This window comes from Gracilinanus agilis, chromosome 1, assembly GCF_016433145.1.
Source record: "Gracilinanus agilis isolate LMUSP501 chromosome 1, AgileGrace, whole genome shotgun sequence".
NCBI classification, from domain to species: domain Eukaryota; kingdom Metazoa; phylum Chordata; class Mammalia; order Didelphimorphia; family Didelphidae; genus Gracilinanus; species Gracilinanus agilis.
Genome location: NC_058130.1, coordinates 14,709,809 through 14,729,257, shown reverse-complemented (window position 1 = coordinate 14,729,257; position 19,449 = coordinate 14,709,809). Strand labels below are relative to the sequence as shown.

General features: G+C 59.3%; 1 protein-coding gene across 1 annotated transcript in view; it reads right to left on the bottom strand.

The window, feature by feature from the left end:
- The window catches only part of LOC123246716 (sodium channel protein type 5 subunit alpha-like), a 263,117-nt gene that overhangs the window by 39,695 nt on the left and 203,973 nt on the right, over positions 1 to 19,449 (bottom strand). Inside the window, exons 11-18 of the mRNA XM_044675519.1 lie at positions 18,696 to 18,828; positions 17,518 to 17,756; positions 10,406 to 10,579; positions 9,809 to 10,260; positions 8,999 to 9,071; positions 8,451 to 8,547; positions 4,694 to 4,811; positions 4,039 to 4,171 (exon numbers count right to left, since the gene is read on the bottom strand). Coding sequence (XP_044531454.1) covers positions 4,039 to 4,171; positions 4,694 to 4,811; positions 8,451 to 8,547; positions 8,999 to 9,071; positions 9,809 to 10,260; positions 10,406 to 10,579; positions 17,518 to 17,756; positions 18,696 to 18,828 — 1,419 coding nt within the window. The remainder of the gene's footprint in view (positions 1 to 4,038; positions 4,172 to 4,693; positions 4,812 to 8,450; positions 8,548 to 8,998; positions 9,072 to 9,808; positions 10,261 to 10,405; positions 10,580 to 17,517; positions 17,757 to 18,695; positions 18,829 to 19,449) is intronic.

The following is a 19,449-nucleotide window of genomic DNA, read 5'->3' as shown; positions in this document are numbered from 1 at the left end:
TCCTTCCTTCCTTCCTTCCTTCCTTCCTTTTCTTCCTTCCTTCCTTCCTTCCTTCCTTTTTCTTCCTTCCTTCCTTCCTTCCTTCCTTCCTTCCTTCCTTCCTTCCTTCCTTCCTTCCTTCCTTCCTTCCTTCCTTTTTAAACCCTTCCCTTCCATCTTAGGATCAACACCAGATGCTGGTTCCAAGGCAGAACAGTAAGGGCCAGGCAATGGGGGTTAAATAACTTGCCCAGGGTCACCCAGCTAGGAAATATCTGAGGCTAGATTTGAACCCAGGACCTCTTGCCTCCAGGCCTGGTTCTCAATCCACTGCACATCCATCTCTCCTTTTTTCAATCCAATCCAACAAATAAATATTTATTCAGCACCTGCTAGAAGTCAGGCCACAGAAAGATGCTGGAGACGCAAAGATGGAAATCAAGGCTGTGCGGGGCTTTCAGTCTGGTGGGGGGAGGATTACAGGGGTGCCCAGCTCGAGCAAGCATTTATTAAGTACCTGCTGTGTATCAGTCACTGTGCTGTGGGTAGGGGAACGGGAAACGGCGCCTGCCCTCCAGGATATTGCAGTCTGCTGGTAGGACAAAGGATGGAGGAGCAGGAAGAGGCCAGGAAGCAGAAGGCAGGGGGAGATCCTGTAGCGAGGGGGGGGGGGAAGGGGCTTGTGCAGAGCTGGCCAGGGGGCTCCGGCTTTGGAGGGACCAAGGGGAGGTGGGAGAGGGTTCCTGCATGAATCATTGCTGTAAGGCCAGAAACTGTGCCCCAACCCTTGGTCCAGTGCCTGGCACAGGACAGGAAGGGGATAAAGACTTCATGATGCATCGATGGTGGCCTCAGAACCAGGTTTTCTTCCTTGGGGTTCTCCCTTGGGACGAGCCCTGAAGCCCTCCTCCCTACTCCCAGCTCTCCTCCTCTTCCCAGCTTCCTGAGGCCCTCAGGCTTCTGAGCAACTCCAGAGGGCCTTTGGGATAAAGGGGGAGGAGAAGGGGGGGCTGGGGGATACAGTAGAGCAGCCAGCCAGGGAAGGACACTGGCTTGGCCCCTGGCACGTCCAGGGGCCTGCGCATAGGGCGAGCTCAGGATCCCTATGCCACATGTTCCCCATTGGGGCACTCTATAGGGAGGCTCTTTCTGGTGATGAGTTTCAGGGGATCCATGAATTCAGATGGGCAAAATGGCCTGCTCTCTGCCCAAGTTAGTATTTCCTTCAGTGAATGAAAGCGATGATTCTGAGAGAGGGGCAAAGCTCCAGGAGACTGACTGCCTAAGGGGCCTGTGACGCACAACAGCTTTCTGAGGCATGATCTGTGGGCATTATTATTATTATTATTATTATTATTATTATTATTATTATATGAGCAAACAGGTTCAGAGAGTGGAAATGATTTGGCCAGGGCCCTATCGCTAATTAGTGTCAGAGGCAGGACCTGAACACAGGCTATTGTGGCTTCAAGTCCATCACTCTGTCCATTACCCAGTCAGGCAATGGACACTTATTAAGCACTGTGCTAGGCCCCAGGGAGCCACAAATAAGAGAAAAGCCCCTGCCTTCAAGAAGCTCCCAGTCTAGTGGGGGAGACTATGAGCAAACCGACATGTACATGTAAGCTCTTTCTAGGGCAGATGGGAAATAATCAACGGAAGAAGGCTGGGAGTTCCTGGAATACAGGGGGGCTGGGGAAGGCTTCCTCTAGAGGTGGGATTTTAGCTCAGTCTTAAGGGAAGCCACAAGGCCAATAGTCAGAGCAGGGTGGGAAAGTATTCAGGCATGTGTGACAGATGAGAGCATGACTAGAACCAAGAGATGGAGAGCCTTGTTCATGGAACAGCCCCCTGGGACGAAGAGTACGTTTTGGGGAATAAGGTGCGAGAAGACTGGAAAGGTAGGAGGGTGCCAGGTCAGAAGGGCTTTGAATGGCCAAAACGGCATTCTGTATTCAGCTGGGGAGGGGGCAATAGGGAGCCACAGGTGGTTATTGAGTACAGGAGTGACACAATTGGAGCTGGGCTTTAGGAAAATCACCTTGGCAGTTGAGTGGAGTATGTAATGGTGTGGAGAAGAAACTTGAGGCAGATCAACACCCCTCACCCCCAAGGCCCAGCAGAGATTGCCACAATTCAGGGTTCTGCCCCAGGGTAGGGGCAGTGTCAGAGGAGAGAAGGGGGAGTGTTTTAGAGGTGGCCCCAAAGTGAAATCGACAGGCCATGGCACCATGTTGGACGAAGGTGGGGCAGGTGACAGAGAGGGAGGAGTCAAGGATGACTTTTGGTTGTGAGCCTGGAAGCTAGCCAAGAGGGAAAGTAGCCGTGGGGAGGGCTGGGGGAAAGCTGAGGAGTTCCGTTTTGAACACGTCGAGTTCACGATGTCTGTTGGCCATCCAGTCTGAGAGTGTGAAAAGCAGCTGGAGAGATGGAGGTCAGCAGAGAGGTGAAGACTGGAGAAGCAGATCTGAGAGTCATCAGCCGGGAGATAATTAAATCCACGGGAGCTGATGAGCTCATCAGGGGAAGTAATCTAGAGGAAGAGATGCGGGCCCAGGATGGAGCCCGGGCGACACCGCGGGTCAGAAGGCACGATCTGGAGGATTCGGCAGAGGAGCGGGCAGACAGAGCGCAGGGAAAGCAGGAGAGAGAGCAGCCTTCCAAAACCTAGAGAGAAGCCAGCGTCCAGGAGGAGAGAGCGGCCGACAGCATCCCAGGCTACCAAAAGGCCACGGAGAACGAGGCCGCTGGACGTGGCAAGTGAGAGATCGCTGGGAACTCCGGCCAGGGCGGCTTTGGTAGAATGACAGGGACAGAAGCCAGGCTGCAAGGGGTTAAGAGAGAGAGAGGAGAGAACGTGGAGGCACCCACTAGAGACGGCCTTTCACCGGAAAGGACAGAAGAGATAAGAACGACAGTTAGCAGGGAGAGAAGGATCAAGGGAGGGATTTTGGGGGATAGGAGAGAAATGGGCCTGTTTGTAAGAGTAAGGAGTGAGCCAGGAGAGAGGAAGAGATCGAAAAGAAGTGATAGTCTAAAGGAAGAAAAGCTCCAAATCACCAAGGATTAGAGAAATGCAATTTACAACCACGCTGAGGTAGTGCCACACACTTGTCAGACTGGCTGAGATAACAGAAAAGGAAAATGTGAAGCTGGAGGGGATCTGGGAAAATAGGGGCACTGATGCATTGTTGGTGGAGCTGAGAACCAGTCCAGCCATTCTGGAGAATGATTTAGAACGATGGAATGCTGGAACCCAGCAATACCTCGACTCGATCTAATCCCGCCAGGAAACAAAGAAAAAGGAAAAAAAGCCAGAAGCACCAAAACAGTTATAGCGGCTCTTTCTGAGGTGGCAAAGAACTGGAAACCGAAAGGAAGGCCACCAACGGGGGCGGCTAAGCTAGTTGTGTGTGAATGTGACGGGGCACCGGTGTGCCATGAGAAGTGCCGGCGGAGGAGGATGGCCCGGAGGCCACTGAGTCCCCAGAGAGGACAGAGCGAGCCCAGGCGCTGAGTCAGGCGCAGAGAGGTCTGTTTAGTGACAGTGTGCGAGGGAACTCGAAGGAGCTGCCTGTGCGAGGCGGCCGTCCTGCCAATGCTAGGCCAGCCTACCAGTTTGGCTTCCGTTACTCGGGATCAAAACAAAGGTTTTTGCAGCTAGACTCATTTTCCAAGCCGCTGCGCGCTCTCACCCAGAATCCTCTATTTCTTTAAGACAAGAATCATCCAATGGTTGGCTCCTACCACGGGCAGCTAAGGCAACATCTCAGGCAGAATCCTCACCTTCGGTCTTAGGATCGGTACTGGGGAGTGGTTCCGAAGCAGAAGAGCGGCAAAGTGAGGCCGTGGGAGTGGGGTGGCCTGGCCAGGGTCACAGAGCGAGGGAGCGGCTGAAGTCGGATTTGAACCCAGGACCTCTCATCTCTGGGCCTGGCTCTCAATTCACTGAGCCGCCCAGCTGCCCCCGAATGCAAGATCGTAAAAGTGTCCCCCACTGGGAAGGGAGACTTCCCCGAAAGTTGAAACCCCAAGTTAGATCTTCTTGGGAAGACTTACAGTGACTGGCGTGAAGTGAAATGAGGAGAACGACGTACAGTAACGATGACTGCGAAAGACGTCGTCCTTCTGGCCCCTGCGACGATCCGCCGTAACGCCAAAGGCTCCTGGCTCTCCGGTGCTCTCCGGTGCTCTCCGGACAGATGACGGAGGGCCCCAGAGCGCAGATGGATCGGCACGGTGTCCCCCGCCCCCGCCACCCCGCTTTCTTTCTTTTTCTTGTTGATTTGTTGGAGTGGAATTCCATTTTGGGTGACCTCGTACGTACAAGGGGTGCCCTATTTCTTGCCTTCTCAATGGATGCAGGAGGGGATAAAGGGAGGGAGAGGATTCAGAAATAAAAGCAAAAAGAAAATTAAAAAAAGAAAAAATATACAGACTAAAGAAAGAGAACTAAGTGACAGAGTGGGGGCGATCGCAAATGAGATTACACTGGGAAGCTCCTGTCGCTAAGGAAGCGTCCTGACCATCTCCCGTCTCCCCCAGGCCAGGGCAGAGGGGGGGCCCGGCCCTGGGGCCTCGCCCCCAAGTCAGAAAGCTCTGAGGCCATTTCCAAAGTTTCTGTCCTTTGGCTCGTCTTTGCGGCCAACCTCGAAGGGGCTCGACTCATTCCATTTTGCTTCCTAGACCCTGGCGCCATCCAGGTACGTCCGACCTTGGCTTCCTGGGACGTCGGCTCGCAGGTACAGCCTTGTCTTTGCCAGGATCAAAAGAAGGGACGTGCTGGGCCAGGCACGGCGCCCGGAGCACCTGGCAGGAGCCCAGCCCTGGCGCTGTGGGCATCCGGAGAGACAAAATGAATTTCTAGAGTCCAGCTGGGAGAGTCCGCCCAGCCCGCGGCACGCTCAGCGAGGGGGCACTTCGGAGGGATCAGAGCGGAGGATTAACGGTCAATATTTCAGGGCAAACGCCAGGCCTCCCCACATCAAGTGGCCCCCATTAGAGGAAAAAGCCACAAAGCCCCGAACTCGGAACTTGGGTTTAAGGCCAAGTCTTCACCGGAGTGGCCACCTTTGACTTCCATGAAGAAAGAGCTTCAGTTCTAATTGGGGGAAACAACCCACAGAGGAGAAAGTGGCCAAAGAGGGCGCTCGGAGCTAGAGAGCCACAGCAAGAGCAACGGACCCCCTGAGCCAGAGAGCGGCTGCCCGCTGGGGCACCCGTTTAATGACATTTTCCCTCATGCTGTCAGACACTCGTAGACAGTTTTGGGGTTCAGCATCTCTTTGCATCTTTGATACTCAGCGCAGAGGTTGGCACATCCATAATAAGTACCTGAGAAATCTTTCTCTCTTCACCTTATGGCAGCTAGGTCAGGAAGATCTGAGTTCAAATTTGACCTCAGACACTTCTAGCTGTGGGCAAGACATTTGACAACTCTGCCTCTGCTAGAGGGAGAGAGAGAAAGAGAGAGTGAGAGACAGACAGACAGACAGACAGAGACAGACAGAGACAGAGAGACAGAGACAGAGAGACAAAGAGAGAGACAGACAGAGAGACAGCGAGACACAGAGAGAGAGAGACAGAAACACAGAGAGACAGAGACAGAGAGACAGAAAGACAGACAGAGACAGACAGAGACAGAGAGAGACAGACAGAGAGCCAGAGAGAGAGCTAGAGAGAGAGAGAGAGAGAGAGAGAGAGAGAGAGAGAGAGAGAGAGAGAGAGAGCGCCCTCAATTTTACAGTTGGGGGACCGAGGCTCAGAGACAGAGCTGGGACTCGAACTCAGACCCCCCAACTGCCACTCCATCGCTATTCCTACATGGCCCTCTGCTTCTAAGGGCCCTCCTAAGGCAGAGGTCCTGCAGTTCAGGGCTTTCAGTCCTCCCTTAATCACCGAGCCGAGGTTTAATCTCCGAGGCTTTGGAGTCAGAAGACCTGGGTTCAAATCCACCTCTGACTCTACCAGGGCGATTTTGGGCAAGTCATTCCACTTCTCTCATCTCGAAAGAAAGGGGTGGCCCCCGAAGGCACGTTTCCAGCTCCACAATGAGGCGCCTGCAGGATCCTAACAGCTAGGATTACTTTGGAGTATCTCGCTTTATCTTTGTGGTCATCCTGTGAAGTGGGAGGGAAGGGGAAACTGAGGCCCAGATGGGTTAAGCCACTTGCCTGAGGTCACACAGCTAGCATGCTTCTGAAGAGGGATTTGAACTCAGCCCAGGCCCCTTCTCTGTCTGTTAGGCTCTTTCTTCTCCTGTCTAATGCAGACGCGCTCATGGCCCTGCTCAGAGTTCGAGGCTGTTTCAGAGACTTTTCCTCCTCTTGCTCCGTGAGTGTCGACGTCTGCTTTGCACACACCATCTCACCTACCCTGGGAGGGCTGACACGGGCACGATGTCCCCATTTTACAGAGGAGGTCGCTGAGGTCGGAGGCGGAGGACCTCCCCAGAGCTGCCCGGCTCTGTCCGGCTCCCTCTCGCACCCCGTCCTGCCTCCCGGCCCTTCCCCTGCGGCGCTGGGCGGCCGCACTGGCTGCTCCTGCCTCGTCCCGTCCTCGGGAGGCTTTTCATCGTGTCTCCATCAATGATGTTTTTCAGCTCCCAAACCCTAACCGCTTCCCACTGAAATGGCAATCTCAGAGTGGCTGCTGCCACCCACTCAGCGCCAGGCAGCTCCAGCCAGAACGCGGAGGAGGAGGCCGGCTCTGCGTGGGAAGGAGCAGGCAGCCTTTGGAGAGGGCCACATGGCGGCTCGTCTTGGCCTGGCCTCTGGGGGGGCCCCCAGACTCCTGCCGGAGACCTTCTCGGGGCCTGAGAGAGACGCCCAGCGTTTCCCCCCCTCCCTTCTTGGAGGCCAGGGAGGGGGCTGCCAGGACCCTCATCAGTGCCTCAGGAAGGATGCACTCTGGGGGCTAGGGGGCAGCCCTTCCCTCTAGGGGCTCCGGGTCACCCCAGAACCAGAGGGAGCCTCTGGGGAGGGAGACGAGGAAGCCGGAGAAGGGACGAGATCCACCCAAGGCTTGGCCCTAGATCTAGAAGCCCAGGACGAGGGTTCAAATGCCAGCTCCGCCTCCCATGGACGGCCTTGGGCGAGCCCCTCTCTCGCTCTCAATTCTGGCCTCCTTCTTGGCAGAATGAAGGGTTTGGCTCCTCCAGGCGTCCTAGAAAATAACAGGGACTGCAGGGAAGGCCTCGACAGAGGCTCCAAAGGATCTAGGCGTCGTCCCTCTTATTGTGTGACCCTGGACAAGTCCCTTCCCTTCTCCCCTGTAATTCCTGGCCCTGGGCTCTAGGATCCTGGGAGAGCTGCAGGGTGCAGCCTGGGTCTGCTGTGCTCCAGTCTGTGCCTCGGTTTGGCAGCTGCTGGAAGGGCAGGAGGAAGAGGTGATCGTGTTGTCTGTTATTACTGTTCAATTGTATTCAACTCTTCATGACCCCATTTGGGCCTTTCTTGGCAGATACTGCCATGGTTTGCCATTTCCTTCTCTGGCTCATTTTACGGATGAGGAACCTGAGGCAAACGGGGTAAAGAGACTTGTCCAGGGTCACACGATCAGCACGTACATAAGTGGCTGCTTCCATGTTGCCTGCAGTCAGAGATGGGCCTGAGGGGCTGAGAGTACTTCTGAGCCATGAATCCCAGGACCGAAGCGTTTTCGGGGCCATGATGTCTCCTCATTGGACCGGGAGCTTCTTGAGGGCAGGGGCTAGTTTGGGGTTCCCCCTTCTGTCTCCAGTACAAATGCGACTTGCCTTCCCACTTCTGGGCATGTCAGCCCATGTTAGGCCTCAGAAGCTTGACGCCTGCTGGATCGCATGCTATTTCCCATCCTGGCTCTGCCCACTTGCCTTTGCTCTTGGGAAATGTCCACCCGAAGGCCACTTTCTGCTCTGGGCTAGGTTAGTGGAGTCGGGGGTCAGCCAGGGGTGTCGTGGCTCGAGCCTGCTGGTGGCACGGTGGATGGGGGCATGGCTGGGCCCCAAGACACGTGATGGATGGACTCGAGCTCCCCTGGAGGGAGGGCCCCAGAGATCTGACCAGAGCCCCAGCGTCCTCCATGACTTGGATGAAGCCCATCAGGTTTGTGGAAGGTGTGTCGGTGGCAGGGCAGCTTAATATGCTGGATGATGGCCTAGAAGAACGGGCGCCACCGAATGACACACAGCTGCACAGAGATCCCCGCGGAGTCCTCCCTTGGTGGGTGTTTTTAACCCTTACTTCCCATCTTACAATCCATGTTGGTATTAGTTCCAAGCTAGGCTGGGGGCGGGGGGGAGGTAGGTGACTTGTCCAGGGTCACAAGCCAGGAAGAGTCTGTGGTGAGATGGGGACCCAGAGCGCCTCTCCTCCAGCTCAGGGAAGCTGTGACTCTCCCCCACAAGCCGTCCCTTCCCTGCTCTCTGAGTGGTTGTGGAGATGGTGTCTGTAACATGCCGGAGACGCCGCTGTGGCAGGTTCTGTACAAACCTCCGCTGTGCCGGCAGCCCCCACACTCCCCAGCAATCCCCGAGATCCTCCCACGGCCGCCATGCAGACAGATAATTGTCGCCTTTTGTTCTCGGGACTGGGAGCTCAAAGAGAAGCCTGTGAGCAGCCGGGATGGGCCCTCCATTCATAAAATCATTCCGGAGTAGTGGAGCTGGGGTGCAGGGGCCCCGGCACATCCCACCCACTCCCCGACTTCAGGAAAGGAGCACTGCGGCGACGCCTTTGGGCTCGCATCACTCATTTCTGGATCAACAACGAGCCTCCTGTGGAACTAAGAGAAACGAGGAGCCCTCGCTGACGACCATGGTGACCGTGCTGGACAACGTATGTCCCGCTCTGCACCCCCAGGCCCCCACCTCTCCAAAGAAAGGAGGGAGCCTTTTAAAGAGGTGGAAACAGCAGAGCAGGGGGGAGGAGGAAGGCCCGGTCTAACGGCCGGCGTGTTTGCTTTATGAGCGGAGGCCGGCCCACTCTCCCCATGTCTCCCCTGCCTCCCTTCAGTGGACCCCAACTAGCTGGGAGCTAACGGGCAGGGAGGCACCATGCTGGCCTTTGCCAACCATCTCGCTGCCCGGTGAGGGCGAGGACACATCACCAGGACTGAGGGACATTTCAGGGGCCTCCAAACCGGCAGAGAACACCCTGGGACCCTGGGAGGTGGCCTACGGAGGCAATGGACATTCTCTTCTTTGTAATGAGCTGACAGAGTGACTTTGGACAAGTCATTCATCTCAGCTGTGCTACAGAGAGAACAAGCGCCACCCCCCCCGCACCCTGTGCCAGGCTGCTGTCAGAAGCACAGCCAGTCACGTCTGGGAAAGGGATCAGGAAAAGGGGCATGATAAGAGCGAACCCTGACACCTGGGGGTGCCCCAAGTACCCTGCAGAGGTGAGGGATAAAAGGCAGAAAAGAGGCCGCCGAGGCAACACCCCCCCCATCTACCTCTGCTGTGGCTGTCGGCTGGGGAGCTCCCGTGGGTGGGCAGGCGGGCAGGCAGGTGGGCAGCAGACGGGTAAATGAAAGCTGCTTTCTGTCTGCAGCGCCTGCAGCTCGTCCCTAAGTGCTCCTGGCAGACATGGCCCTCCTGGCTTCCAACACACACACACACACACACACACACACACACACACACGCACACGCACACACACGCACGCACGCACACACATGCACACAGGACACCGGGCTCATCGGACCTCGGGCCCAAGCCGGTCCTACTCTACCCCTTTACAGAGGAGGAAACGGAGGCCCAATGAGGCTCTGTGACTCACCCACATGACATTCTTAGATTCAGAGGTAAGGCTTGAACCCAGGTCGCCCTGGCTCCCGGCCCCGTTGCCTGTGAGACAGGTAGGCGCCCTGCCGGGGGCCGGTGAGCATTCCCCTTTCCTGCCGCCCCTCGTCCCTGCCCCAGCCGGCCGGGCGCTCACTCACCACCAGGTTGCCGATGACCATGACGAGCAGGAAGACGAGCAGGCACAGCGACTGGCCCGACACCTCCATGCAGTCCCACATGGTCTCGATCCACTCCCCGCACAGGATGCGGAAGATGATGAGGAAGGCGTGGAAGAAGTCCATCATGTGCCAGCGTGGCAGCAGGCCCGAGTCGCTGATGCGGTGCCGCAGCTCCGAGTAGTTCTTCCCGAATAGCTGCATGCCCACCACGGCGAAGATGAAGACGATGATGGCCAGCACCAGCGTCAGGTTCCCCAGCGCGCCCACCGAGTTCCCGATGATCTTGATGAGCGTGTTCAGGGTGGGCCACGACTTGGCCAGTTTGAAGACCCTCAGCTGGGAAGAGAAGGGAGAGGCGGGGGTCTCAGCGGAGGGGGACCAGGGAACCCCCGTCCTCAGGGGAGTGAGGGCCAGAGCCGGGATGGAGGCCGGGGCCCCCCGTCCTCTGGGTCTCCTCGGAGGGGCCCGCGGAGGGCCTTACCAGGCGGAAGGAGCGCAGCACCGACAGGTTGCCCATGCGGGACAGGCCCAGCTCCATGAGGCTCAGGATGACGATGATGCTGTCGAAGATGTTCCAGCCCTGCTGGAAGTAGTAGTAGGGGTCCAGCGCGATGATCTTGAAGGTCATCTCTGCGGTGAAGATGCCGGTGAACACCTGGGGAGGGAGATGGGCCGGAGGGGGTCACAAGGGCAGCCCTGGCCCTGCCCAGGCCCGGAGACAGGGGGGCAGAAGAAGGGAGCCCGCAGGGGCCGTGCCAGATCCAGAGATGGGTGGCAGAAGAGGGGAGCCTGCAGGGGCCGTGCCAGGCCCGGAGACAAGGAGGTCCTGGCTTCTGGCGTGGCCTTGGACCCTCCCTGGGCAAGTCACTTCTCCCCCACTGCCCAGCCCTCACCTTCTGCCCTCGAACCCATCCGCAGCATTGGTTCTAAGGCAGGCGATCAGGTGATTTGAAGAGAAAACACGAGAGAGTCAGACAAAGGGGGGACCGGATCGAGGCTCTGCCCCCCACGAAAGGATGACAAGTTCTGCCCCTCCCCAGATGTTCCTGCCAGTTCAGCCTCTATTAAGGGCCTACTGTGTGCAGGGCTGGCTTCAGGAGGACCCGTCTGCCACCGGCTGTGTGACCCTGGGCAAGTCCCTCGACTTCTGTCTGCCTCCGTTTTCTCCTCTACAGAATGGGGATGACCCAGCCCTTCCCTCCCAGGGGTTTCTGTGAGGTTCAAACGCTAACCAGTGTTCACTCTGCAAACCTCAGAAGCCCCCCATAAATGCTAGTTATTATCATTAGGAATTTCTTGTACAAGAATGAAATGCAGGTCTAATCTCTCCATAAAGCACGTCACGGAGAGAGGCCTATTTGAGGGGTGACCCTTGAACTGGGAGCCCCTTCTGGGCCCGGGAGCCCCGTCCTGCCGTCGTACTGGAGGTGAGGACCCTGGAAGTCCCTTCCTGCTGCCCAGCGTGGCTGCAGGAACGGGAGGACACTCAGAGTCTGACCTCAGCTTCCTCATCTTTCAAATGGAAGGATGGGGCTCAATGACAGATTTTCGGCCGTGACTTCACGGAAGGGGCTTCCAGGATCAGAGGGTGATCCCTCGGGGGGGGGGGTTGTGACTTGTCCAAGGTCACACAGGTACGTAGGAAGGGGAAAAGGTAGGACTCGAACGCTGGTCCACAAAGGCCGAATCCCACCCTTTTCTCCCGACCCGCCATGAGGTCATCTCGCCCCGCGGTCCCATTTTCACAGGCAGGTCCTGGGGGAGTAAGGCAAAAGCAGGGCTCGAATACAGCTTCTCTGAGGTCAGTTCCAAGGCGTCGTCCCCCAGGGCCTTCTGAAGTCCCCCTGGAGGTCCATCCCGCTCAGTCGGTCCTCCTCTGCCCACCCAGCTGCTGAGGCCAAGGGAGGGCCCGAAGGGAGCCCGGGCTGAGCCTGGCGGAGGTCTGCGGAGCTCCCCAGAGGGCTGGCCGCAGGGCCCCGACTTCTCCAGGAATTGCTCCGGTCAGCCTGGGCAGGAGCTGGGAGGGGGAAGCTGGCCAGAGAACTGGCCAAGCCTGGGAGGGCCAGAGAGCGAGGAGCCCAGAGGCCGAGGAGGCCCAGCCCTCTCTGGCCCCGTTCTTCAGCGCCGTGATGCGAGGAGGGCCCTGCAGAGGGGACCCCCCCCCCCGCTTCTCTGGAACCCTCAGCCTGGCTCCTGCCCCTCCGCCACATCCACGGCCTCTGCCTTTGCCTGAGGGGCCCCTCCAGCCCTCGCTTCCTCCAAAGCACGGCTGGGAGGCCGCCCGGGACGAGTCGTCCCCGGATCTCTGCCATCTTCCCTGGCTCTTGGCTGCCTTCTCCAGGGACGGAGTGGGAACTCCCTGAGGCAGGCCTCTAGTTTTGGGGAGGCTCGGAGCAGGGCCCTGGGGGCCGGATGGCACCCCCTTCTTCCAGGAGACTGTGGGCTCCCTGAGGGAAGGGTCCTGGGCCAGTCTTTGCCCCCAGCGCCTCATGCAGTCTCTGCCCCACACGAGGGGATCCGCCACGTCAGAACGGTTGAATTGGGGGCCCCAAAGGCCCAGGCAGACTCGGGGCCAGAAGGGAAGGGTCCCTGCTCTGGGTGGGAGGCGAAGGCTCCGCCAGCTGCAGAGGGGGCTGGGAGCATGGCAGAGAGCCCGGCAACCCCCCAGAGTAGAGAGGAAACAGGGCCGAATGGCGCCGGGGGGCCGGGGAGGCTGTAACCCAATTCTGTCTGCGCCCCGGAGGACAGATTGAGGGCAGCTGGCAGCTCTGACAGGGAACTCCGGCAAAGGGGGAGTCGGGGGAGGACGAGCCAATGAGGGCGCCTTGGCTGGGGGCCTGCTGGGTGCCCGGCCCCGTGCCCAGGACACCCCGGCTCCCCAGAGAACCGCCGCCGGGGACCGGGAGTTGGCAGGCCCCAATTACGTGGGCCCCTGCCGCTAGGAGGAGGGGGCAGAGGGGGCGACCTCGTTTGAACCGCTGGGGCTGCCCTGGACTCCTCGAGGGATGACGCAGGAGCATCCACCCGCCTGGGAGCATCCACCCGCCTGGGAGCATCCACCCGCCTGGCGCCCTCAGCAGCCCCGGCCCCAGCCCCAGCCCTGGCCCCGGCCCCGGCCCCGGCCCTAACACACGGCCAGGCTTCGGTTCCACATTCGAGCCTTTGCTTGTGCTGCTTCACGGAAGGCCGCCCTCTATTCCTCCACGCTCACCCCATCTCCCTCCTCCTCCGAGGCTCAGCCTCCACTCCGCAAGGGAAGCTCCTCCGGACATCTTCAGCCCCTGCTGAGCCCCTCCCATCCTGCCCCTCCCGGGACTGGCCTCTGCTTGCCCCAAGGAGAGGAGTCTCGTCTCCCCAAGCAGCCTGGGGGCTTCCTGAGGCCGGACCCCCGTCTCCTCTGCCCGTCCCTCTCAAAATGGGGCCAGGAACGGGCAGGGCTGAGTGAGCACTTGTGCTCGGGCTGGTGGCCCTGGACAGCGGGGCAGCTGCCCTGAGGCCGGGATGCCCAAGGGGCGGGCAGCACGGGCCTCGGAGCAGCTGTCTGATGGGCGCAGGGGGTGAGGCTCCCCTGATGCCATCCAGCCCTGCCGCAGCCCCCAGGAATGCCCATCTCTTCTCCCTGTGCCCAGGCACCAGGTGCCTCCCCTCTCCATAGGTTCCCCGGAAGACCTCCTGGGAAGGGGCTCCCCTTGCAGAGCCTTCTAAGTCTTAGGATGGGCGCCAGGCAGGCACTGTCCTAGGCCCCAGAGGCCCCAATACAAGCAAGCTAGAGTCCCTCCCCTGCGGGAGCTCCCATGGCGTCTGAGCACGACAACATGGCAGGGGGCACTGGAGAGCGGGGAGGGGGCTCGTGGAGGTGACGGCGCGGCTAGGAGGGTCTGGAGGCCGCGTTCCAGGCAGGAGCGGTGCGATGGTCACCTGTCCGAGCCCTGGAGCCCAGGCAGAGCCCACGACCCACCAAGGGAGACGAGAGGACCGGCTGGGATTTGGGACTGTCTGGGGAGTCTTCTGCCAGGCGAAACCTGAACTCGCTTCTTCTTCCTTCCGGGGCTCCAAGCTCTGCCTCGGGGGCCCCGCAGAGCAGAACGGGCTTCTTTCACATAAAAGCTCTCTGAGTATTTGAGTTTCTTCTCCAATATAGTAATCAATCAAGAATTCATGAAGAGGGAGCAGCTGGGTGACTCCATGGATAGAGAACCAGGCTGGAGAGGGGAGGTCCTGGGTTCGAATGTGGCCTCAGATGCTTCCTAGCTGGGTGGCCCTGGATAAGTCACTTCACCCCCACTGCCCAGCCCTTATGCTCTTCTGCCTTGGAAGCAACACTCGTTATCTCTTCTAAGACAGAAGGAAAGGTTTAAAAAAAGAAGTGTGTGGAGCTGTGCAAGGCCTGAGAGAAGGCTGACGTGGCCAGGGAGGAGCCTGGGGGAGGCCTGGGAAGGGAAGAAGAGGCCAAGTCACGAAGGGCTCTGAAGACCAAACAGAGCCTTTTATAGTTGATCCTGGAGGCAATAGGGAGCCCCTGGTGTTTATGGAAGAGGAGAGTGACACCATCGGGCCTGACCTGAGCTTTAGGAAAACCCTTTTGGTGGCTAAATGGAGGAGGGATTGGAGTAGGGAGAGACTGGAGGCACCCCGACCCAACAGGCTATTGTAACTGCCCAGGGCTGAGGGGCTGCTCCGGGGTTTGGCCAGGGTCCAAGGAGATAAGGGGGCTTATTTGAGAGAAGACACGAACATAGAAATGACAAGACTCGGCAGCATATTAGATCTGGAGGCGAGAGAGCCAGGAGCCAAGATGGCACCCATCTAGGCTGGCGTCCTCGTCCTGGGAAGAGGCAGAGCCTTCAGCGGCCGTGAGGACGTTCAGAAGAGGGCGGGTTTGGGAAGACGACGAGCTCTGCCCTAGAGGCCACGCGATCGCTGGATGCCTCGGAGCCCCCACTCCCGACGGCAGCCTTGTCGGGACATCCTCCAACTTGTCAACGTCGTCCTTAAACATGGCGCCCAGATCGAAGGCCTCCTCTAGGTGTCATCGGACCCGCTCTGGTTCTGGCCAGGCCGTGTCAGGGCCATCTCCTTGCTGAAGACATGGGCTGCTGGGCTGGCGTTGGCTGTATTGGCTGCCCCATCGCTCGGCTGGCTCGTATAAAGCTCATCTATGTCTTTTTTCTATCAACCATTGTCTAGCCCAGGGGTTGGCAACGTTGGCTCTCGAGCCATATCCGGCTCCACCTCCCGACCTGCCAGTCCGGGCAGAGCCCCAGGATGTGCCCCAGGGGGCCCTTCAGCCCCCGCCCCATATTCCAGCGCCTTCGCCTCCATCCTCCTCCTTCCACAGGTGTTTATGGCTCTCACGGCCAAAAAGGTTGCCGACCGTTGCTCTAGCCGATCCCTTCCTGCCTTTATGAACTCTGGCGACTTTATGTTCATTTTTATTCTCATTGTTTTAGCTTGTTTTGAGTCTTTTGGGTCCTGCCACCTCGTCCCGTGGTTCACCTCTCAGGCCCAACTGAGCCGTCTCTAATTTGACAACTGGGCCATCCACGCCTTCATCCAAGGCCCTGAAAAAATGGTGAGCTTCCTGCCTAGAGATGGGAGGTCCTGGGTTCAAATCTGACCTCAGATAGTTCCTAGCAACCCCACATGCCCATCCCTTACCACTCTTCTGCCGTGGAACCATCCTTTCGCATTGATTCTAAGTCAGAATCAATTGAAAGCGAGGGTTTAAAAAGTGTGGCGCGTTGAACAGTCGAAGGCGAAGGGCAGATTCTCAAGGCTCCGCTTAGAGACATCCTTCCAGGTTTACAGCCACCCGGGAGGTCTCTGGATCGGACACTTGATCTCTTCTGACTCCCCCTCACTGGCTTCTCTCTCATGATCTGGAGGGTCCTTCGCTGATCCCTGAGACTAGCCTCTCGCTGAATCCCGCCTCCTCGGCGGGGCACAAGGAGCGCCGGAGAAACTCTGCCGGAAACATTCTGCCAAATGGCTCCCGTCTAGGAAAATGAATTCGGTGCTTCCGCTTGCTGGACGGTCTCGGGAGGCAGCTGTGGCCAGTTCAGATCTGCCTGCAGAGGAGGAACGAGGGGCCGCCGGGCGACTCGTAAACGTGGGGGGTTGGGCTGGCTTTCTCGGCTCCTAGAGAGAGGCTGGCCATGGCTGGCGACCAGGAAGCCCACGAGCACATCCGCACACAATACCGCCACGCGGGCCCCATCCAGAGTCCCACCTCGGCCAACACAATCCAAACACAGGCAGGTGCGTCCCAGCATCTCCCAACCGCCATCTACCAGCGCCCCGATCCGAGTCACTAACCGCACAGCGACTGATCTGGGCCTGATGCCAACGCGACAACGAGACAATGTAATGACACGCCGACACACTATGACGACGAGCCCGTGTGGCCGGCAGCTCGTGTGTGCTAAATCCCGATCCGGTACCGACAGACTCGTCCCCCAGGACGGCCCAGCGGCACCGCGGCGGAGCCCCTCTACTGCTCCCACGCTCCCAGCTCAGCCTCATCCCACGCCTAGACAGCCCGGGAAAGCCTAACCGCCTGGCGCACAGCAGCCGCCACGCCAACGTTTCGGCCATGCTCTCAGCCCGAAGCCGACGCGTCGCGACTCGCCCCCAACAGCAACCTACGAGAGTGTCACGACGGCGGCCCAACCATGCCCAGCGCGGCCACGACCGCCACACCTTCACCCGTCCTTCCTCCACCCAACCTGGACACAAGCACGACAACCCACGTCTAGCTGAAGGGTGGCCCCTTGACATTTCCCTGGAACCCGCCCGAGGCCCACCAGGCTGTTTTGCTTTGGAAGCCTCCAAGGGGCAGATGCCCAAGAAGCAGGTTTTCTAGGGGCAGTTTAGAACGAGGGCTGGGCACGGCGTGGCAGAGTCAATCGCTTTGCCAAGCAGGAAGTTGCTCCGGGAAGGTAAACCTTCAGTGTGAGAGACGCGCCAGACGGGAGGGAACCTGCTATTTTGAGAGGCTCGAGGATGCTGGGAAGATCCAGCTCAAGGCTCTAGGCGGGGCGTGGGCTAAGAAGAGGCTGGTGGAGCCCCCCTCCCCCCTGCCCCGCCGAGGCCGGTCTTCAGAGGACATCTGCTGTGTCTGACGTCCGCCAACCCAAGCCAACAATGAAATCAGGGCAGAGGCTCACTGTAACACACAGCCAGTAAATATGTGAGGCCAGATTTGAATTCAGATCTTTTAAAAAAAAATCCTTAATTTTGGTCTTGGAACCAATATTCCAAGGCAGAAGAGCAGTCAGGGCTAGGCAATGGGAGTTAAGTGACTTGCCCAGGGCCACCCAGCTAGGAAGGGTCAGAGGCCAGATTTGAACCCAGAACCTTCCTTCTCTGGGCCTGGCTCTCCCTCCACCGAGCCACCCAGCTGCCTCCAAGCTGGGGTCTTCCTGATTCCAGACCCACAACTCCCCGCACTGGACAACCTGGTTGTCCCTCCACTGACTGCCTCCGAGTGCAGAGCTCTGTGTGCCGTGCCACAGGTGAGGCTTTGGGGGGTCCCTGAGGGGGTCCCCCCCAGGGGGCTGTGCCCGGCCCACAGGGGCTCCCCATCTCTCTTACCAGGTTGCCAACCTGCAGCATGTCCTCGAAGTCGGGAGTCATGTTGTAATGCTCGAGTGCCATGAACAGGGTGTTGAGGACGATGCAGATGGTGATGGTGAGGTCGGTGAAGGGGTCCATCACGACGAACTTGACGTTCCTCTTGATGGAGAGCCACAGCGGGCAGCACTCCCAGATCAGGTAGTTCTGGGCGAAGCGGTTCCAGCAGGGGGGACACTTGCGGTGCGACTCCTCCAACTCTGCGGGGGAGAAGGCGGCCATGGGGGGAGGCTGGGGGGCTCCCCTGGGAGGAGCCCCGATGAAGGCAGCGAAGCCCAATGAGGGGAGGAGTGAGGCTGGGAGCCCCGATGCAGGCAGGGAAGCCCAATGGGGACAGAATGAGGCTGGGGAGCGCTTAGAGATCGCCTCCTCCAGCTCTGCAGGGGAGAAGGCGGCCATGGGGGAGGTTGGGGGGCGGCTGGGGGGCTCCCCTGGGAGGAGCCCTGATGCAAGTAGGGAAGCCCAATGAGGGGAGGAATGAGGCTGGGAGCCCCGATGCAGGTAGGGAAGCCCAATGGGGACAGAATGAAGCTGGGGAGTGCTTAGAGATCACTTCCTCCAGCGCCTGCCTCCAGAGAGGGCCTGTGCCTTGCCCAAAGCCACACAGCGCCTCAGCACCCCGAATTCAAGGCTCTTTCTGCGCTCGTGCTGCCCCTCTGACCAGAGCTGGGCACACACTGTTCTTGGTGCCCGTCTACACTGCTGGCATGATCCAGGCCACCATCCAGGAGGATCCTCTGATCCTTACTGACCCTTAGAGGTCACTTCTTTCACCGCCTCCCTTTCACAGATGAGGAAACTGAGGCCCGGGAAGGGGAAGCAGCATGCCCAAGGTCCCACCGGGCGAGAGCCTCGATTAGAATTCACCCTGGGGAGAAACTTGGGGGTCCTCAGAGAGCTTCCCTGCGCCTCAGCTCCCACCGTCTACACCAGCCATCTCCCCAGATGAGGGCTGTGCACTGCTGGCACTACTACCGGCGTACAGACACCTCTCCGTGTCCCCGGGGAAAGGATGCTGAACGTAGACCGGCAGGAGCCAAGCCTGGACGCTGCGTAGCCACTGAGGACGCCCCCGGCTCTTCCTCTGGCCCTCGGGCCCCGACGTGTAAAATGGGGGGGCCCCTGGGCCCTGCACTGACCTTCCAGGGCGCTGGTGATGACGCTGACGGCGCTCAGCGCCCGCTGCCGCTCGTGGGGCTCCTCGAAGTACTCCAGGGACAGGCGCTGCGGCATCAGCAGCTGCTTCTTGCTCACTTCTTCCGACATGGAGGTCTGGGGAGGAAGGCCGTGAGGTGGACCAAGAGCAGCCCCGGGAGCCCCCCACCCCCACGCAGCTGTCAACGCAGCTCCACTTTACAGATGGGGACACTGAGGCTCAGGGACACGCCGCCCACGGCTGGGGGTCCCACAGGTTGGGTCTGAGGAGAGATTCGAACTCGAGCCCTCCCACTGAACTCTGTCCACTGCACCAGACACACCGAGCATCCGCCAAAGGGGCAGACGCGTGGCTTGTCTGTAGCAAGTCCGTGCCAAGAAAATCCCAGCTCTGGGTGGAAAAACAAAAATGCTGGCAAGGCGGCCGGACGCCAGTGTGCCCCGTGCCGGTCCGGCCACTGTCCCTCCCTGCTGGTGCCACCCTAGGGGGGCCGGTGCCTCACGCGAGGTCCTACATGCACACACGCTCCCCTCTCACGGGCTCCCCCCAGGCTCCCCCAGACCCCGAGGCCTCCGTCCCCCTCCCCTCTGGCCCGGGGCTGCCCTCGCACCATCCTCCCCGCTCCTCGGCCCCTCTCCAGAGGCCCTCCTGCCAGCCACATTTCTGCCCACGTCTCCCCCAGACTGTGCCTGGGAAATAAGAGCCCCCCCCCCGGGAGCCCAGGCAGAGGGATCGAT